Source organism: Lipotes vexillifer, unplaced genomic scaffold, assembly GCF_000442215.2.
Source record: "Lipotes vexillifer unplaced genomic scaffold, Lipotes_vexillifer_v1.1 scaffold896, whole genome shotgun sequence".
Classification (NCBI taxonomy): domain Eukaryota; kingdom Metazoa; phylum Chordata; class Mammalia; order Artiodactyla; family Lipotidae; genus Lipotes; species Lipotes vexillifer.
The window spans coordinates 1579402-1584925 of record NW_006778096.1 but is presented as its reverse complement, the minus strand read 5'-3'; the positions used below and the strand labels follow the sequence as shown (position 1 = coordinate 1584925).

Below are 5524 nucleotides of genomic sequence, written 5' to 3'. Positions count from 1 at the left end.
AAAAAAAAAAAAAAAAAAAAAAGGAAAGAAAGAAACTGGAGGTAGTTTGAAAGTAAATATAACAAAAATCCAAAGTCTATTACAGTGAGAACAGCAACTCTCTTGAAGTCAAGAAGGAATGAAATGCCAATAGGCAGTAAAACATTTTTTTCTAAACCTAAGAAAGGTTTAGAAAGGTCTCTCATACCAGCAGCTTCCTGCAGGTACACACCCACAACAGGAAAAGCCACCCACCATTTCATAAAACAAAAGCCAATTATAGTGTGGGAAGTACAAACTGCAGAAAACCAGGAGTCCCTGGAAGAAAAACGATCCCTCGAGAGAAAGGAGGACGCTCGGTTCTGCGCAGGGTCACTTGGTGAAGGCGGCCACCACTGCCCACAGCACCTCGTTGGTGCTGGCCTTCAGACACTCCACCTCAGGGTCTAAGTCCAGGAGCTGCCGCACCCGCTTGGTGGCTAAATCGTACTGCTCGTCCAGGAGGGGAGCGAACGCGTTCTCCAGGACATCTGAGGCGTGGGCCAGGTAGATGAGGGCCAGCAGGCGCTTGTCCATGCGGTGAGGGTCGTTCACCCATTTGTCGAGAACGGCTTCCTGCACCTTCTTGATGAGGCGCTGCTTAATGTTGCTGTTGGTGAGGGGATGTGTCGTCATGTCAACAACAAGGAAGTTCTGTTTCTTGGTTGTCAATACGCTCTTGTCTACCAGGTTTTAAGCTAATCATTCCTGCATGTTTCTTAATTGATAATGCAGTTTTAATGAATTCCATGTCTCACCTAAACAAAAGCACTTAAAAGCTAGAGAAGAATTTCTGCTATTATTTTCTTTGTACTCTTAATAGGAATAGCAAAATGTGTTCATTGTAGCTGGTTTGCTTCTGGAGAAGTGGAACACAAGTGTTCTAGGACGGTCTGTGTTCCCAGAACGTAAACTTCTTGTGGGACAGGAATCATATTTTATTAATCTCTATAGCCCGGCACCAGGTATATTTCCTGGAACATAATATTGCTCAATAAGTATTTGGAAAAGAGAATGAATAAAGTGTTCAAATACACGAATTAGAACAGATTGCTAATGGTTTTGGTGTGAGGTAGATATGAGTCAAATTGTAAAATGATAATTCCTGGTACATTTCTAGCAACATAAAGTTGTCAATAAATAGCCAAAGTATAAATTAGAGGTTCATTTATTTTTATTTTTTAAATAAATTTTTTAAAGGAATAATTTTAGATTTATAGAAAAGTTGCAAAGATAGTAAAGCATTTCCACATGCTCCACTGCTATTTCCCCATTAATGCAGCACATTTGTCACAATGAATGAACATTGATACATTAATATTAACTGAAGTCCATACACTATTCAGATTTCCTTGGTTTTTGCCTGATGTTCTTTTTTTGTTCCAGGATGTCACCCAGGTTATTATATTACCTTTATTTGTCATATTTTCTTAGGCTCCTCCTGGTGGTGACAGTTCTCCAGTCTTCCCTTGCTTTTGATGACCTTGACAGTTTTGAGACGTAGTGGTCGTGTACTTTGTAGATTGTCCCTTTTTTGGGATTTATCTGATGTTTTTCTCACGATGAGACTGAGGTTACAGGTTTGGGGGGGGGGGGTGAGACCACAAAGGGTGCATACTATCAGCATGATTTATCACTGTTGATGTTGACCTTGATCACCAGGCTGTGGGAGGGTTCGTCAGGTATCTCCAATATAAAGCTATTCCTCCCTCACCCCTTTCTGTTCTGTACTCTTGGACGGAAGTCACTATGTGCAGCTCACATTTAAAGAGTGGTGGGTTATTCAGTACTTCCTTGAGAGTGAGGTATTTACATAAATTACTTGGAACTGGAAGTTGTATTTTTCATTAAAGAATTAAATTGAGATTCTCAATAAAGATGGCTGGTTGAATAAATATTCTCTTCCTGATGAAAATGCTATGAAAATAAGAGTAAAAGGATTTCTACAGAAGCACAAACCCATAATAATAACAGGAAAGAACACAATAGCAGTAAAATTTCGGATACTGCAAAGTAGATGAAAAAGTGGTAGGTGGATTAGTGGATGCAAGAAAGCTAATCCAAAACTGGCAGTGGGCAGAGAAGGGAGGTATCCTACTTTACATGGCAGAAGCCCAGAGGCTCAGAAATTGGCACCAGATCGCTGTGGGAATGGTGGTGGGGGGAGAAGATAATGGTAGGGCTAAGAATAGAAAGACTGTTTGAAAGTCTATTTAAAAAGCATCTCCAGATCTCCTTCTCTACTCTGTGCAGTAGAAGATAATAAAACAGAGGGTCTCTGGACTCAGGGACACCAGGCACAGCTGAAGGAGGCAGGGATCTCCCACTGAAAACAGGGGGATTAAGTAAGAGTTTATGTCCTAGAATTTGGGACATTTCAGCCTTTTCCCTCCTCTCGACTCCCGGAATACTGGAAGCTAGGATTATACGCTCCAGCCAAGACACTGGAAGAGTCTTTTCTGGAAAATACCACCAGCCCAAGAGAAAAGGATGAAAAACACTGACATGAAGATTTCCCCAAAGAATTACAAAGAAGCCCCCACTTGACCACCACCCACCACGCACACGTACAGCTTCCAAGTAACTTATTTGGCCTCTTTTTCCAAATATGAGCAGACCGCTAGAGAATGTCATACATTTGGGAAAAATCCTCTAATGTGAAACACAGAGTACAAAATAAAATATAAAAATAACAAAAAGATGTTTCTAATTCCTCCAAAGTGGAAACTACACAAACGTCTAGTCAACTGGTGAATGTCAAAACGAAATGTGGTACATCAGCACAAGGGAATACTCTGCAACAATAAAGAGGAATGAACTCCTGAGGCATTGCTGCAACAAGGATGGGGCTTCAAAAACAGCACGTGAAGTGAAAAAGCAGACACAGAAGAACATATACTGTATGATTCGATTTATATGAAATGCCTAGAAAACGCAAATGGGTAGAGACAGAAAGCAGATAATTGGCTGATTGGGACTAGGGTTAGGAATGGAGATGAATTGCAAACGGGCACCAGAGACCTTTCTGGGGTGATGGAAATGTTCTAAAACTGGACTGCAGTGATGGTTGACTGACTCAATAAATATACTAAACATCAGTGAATTAGACACTCACAATGGGTGAAGTTTATGGCATACAAATTACACTTCCAATAAACCTGGTTTTTAAAAAAGGAACTCAGAGGACACTGAAACTATGAAGGGAGAAGAAAAATGTGGGAAAAAAAGGCATTACTGTTCTCAGAGAAATAAGAGAGAATATTATATCCATAAAACAGGGGAAAAAATGGTCGTTTTAAAAAGAAGAATATTCAGAGAACAACAACAACAAAAATACTAGGAAAATAAAAATTGGATGGCAGAATTGGAAAACCCAGTAGAAAAGTAGAGGATATAGTTAGGGAATCCAAAAACTTAGGGCAAAATGGCAAATAATTGGACAGGAAGAGAGAAAACTTAAGAAATTAATTGGTCAATCCAGGGGGCCCAACAACTAAATAATAGGAGCTCCAGAAAGGGTGAACAGAAGAGAATGATGAAGGAAAGTGTTGAACTTCTCTGGTGGCACAGTGGTTAAGAATCCACCTGCCAATGCAGGGGACACGGGTTCGAGCCCTGGTCCAAGAAGATCCCACATGCCATGGAGCAACTAAGCCCCGTGCACCACAACTACTGAGCCTGTGCTCTAGAGCCCTCGAGCCACAACTACTGAAGCCCGTGTACCCTAGAACCCGTACACCGCAACTACTGAGTCCACGCGCCACAACTACTGAAGCCTGCGTGCCTAGAGCCTGTGTTCTGCAACAAGAGAGGCCACCACAATGAGAAGCCCACACACTGCAACGAAGAGTAGTCCCCGCTCGGCGCAACTAGAGAAAGCCCGCGCGCAACAACAAAGACCCAATGCAAAAAAAAAAAGTAAGCCATCAATTTAAAAAGAAAGAAAAGGAAAGTGTTAATAAAATAACATAAGAGAATTTTCCAGGGCTGCAGAACATGAGCCTTTTTTCAAAAAAAGGCCCATTGGATATCCAGCCCAATGAATAAAAGACAAATAAATAAATAAAAATAAAGAAAAAAAAATTGAAAACCCATTAAGCAAAAAAAAAAAAAATCCAAAAGATTCATTATCATAAAATTTCAAACACTAGTGCACTAGTGGTAAACAGAAGGCTCTAAAAGTTCGGGTGGGGGGTGGAAGTTAGGGGAGACAGGTAATGAGCAGAAGGGTGTAAGAATGGCATCAAACTTCTTGAATGCCAGGTGGAAGATAATGAAGTTGCACCTTCACGTTTCCAAAGGAAATTTTTACTCTCCATCAAGTGAGAGGGTAGAAAAGAGACAATTTAGACCTCTAGACATGTCCTTGCCAAGCACCTTTCTTAGGAAGCTATTTGGGAATGTGCACACACACATACCACAGTCACACGAAAGGGCTCCCTTTAGAAGGAGGATATTGGGATATTGGGATACATGGGGTTGAGGAACAGAGGATCTAATAGAGGCAAAAGGAATCCCCAGGGTGATGGCCAGTGGAAGTTCCAATACAACAGAGGAGCAAAGGCCCACAGTGGAAGCATCTAGATTGTAACCAGAAGGTGGAGGCACTAGGACTGTCTTGGACTGAAGCAGGCTGGGGGTCCGGGATGTAGTTCTTCAGTTATTTAACATGTTTTGTATGAAATGTAATGAGAGACATTTTACAGAGCTGTTGAGGATATGGGAATATTTAGCCAGATATTCAAAGGAAATTAAGAAAATGTCTTCAAATAAGGCAATTATTAACTCCAAAAAATACAAGTTATGTAAGAAAGGATATATAATCATGCTACTTGATGCAAAAACATACTATGTACTACACATACATTGTCAAAATTAAGAAAACACTGAACATAGACTTAACAGATATTTAAATATAATTTTATAATTTTATTGAGAAGATGGTGGAAAGGAAGAGTGGTATACCTGAGCTAAAATCCTTGTTATCTATAATTGGAAATCAACAGGTAAGTCTATTCCGATGAGTCAAGAGATACCAGTATATATTATGCATATTATTTAGAAATAAGAAAGTAAATTCAGAGAAAATATCTAAAAGAGTTGAAATTGATTACTTGGCAGATGATGGGAGTAGAAAGGTAAAGAAAAGAGACTGCTGTTTTATAAAAGTTACTTTTACCAATATTTGATCTTTTATACTATTCAAACAGCACTTTGATAAAAATAAAAGTTGATTAAAAATAACACGTCATGGGCTTCCCTGGTTGGCGCAGTGGTTGTGAGTCTGCCTGCCAATGCAGGGCACATGGGTTCCTGCCCCTGTCCGGGAAGATCCCACATGCCGCGGAGCGACTGGGCCCGTGAGCCATGGCCGCTGAGCCTGCGCATCCGGAGCCTATGCTCCGCAACGGGAGAGGCCACAACAGTGAGAGGCCCGCGTACCAAAAAAAAAAACAAAAAACAAAAAAAACACGTCATTTTACTGAATGCGAAAAAATGTATAAAG

General features: G+C 40.5%; 1 protein-coding gene across 1 annotated transcript; it reads right to left on the bottom strand.

The window, feature by feature from the left end:
• Positions 1-351: 351 nt before the first annotated feature.
• LOC103086440 (Golgi phosphoprotein 3-like) lies at positions 352-1442 on the bottom strand. The gene is given in 2 exon segments (XM_082930913.1): positions 352-776; positions 1430-1442. Coding segments are annotated over 2 exon segments (438 nt in total).
• Between the last annotated feature and the right edge of the window lie 4082 nt (positions 1443-5524).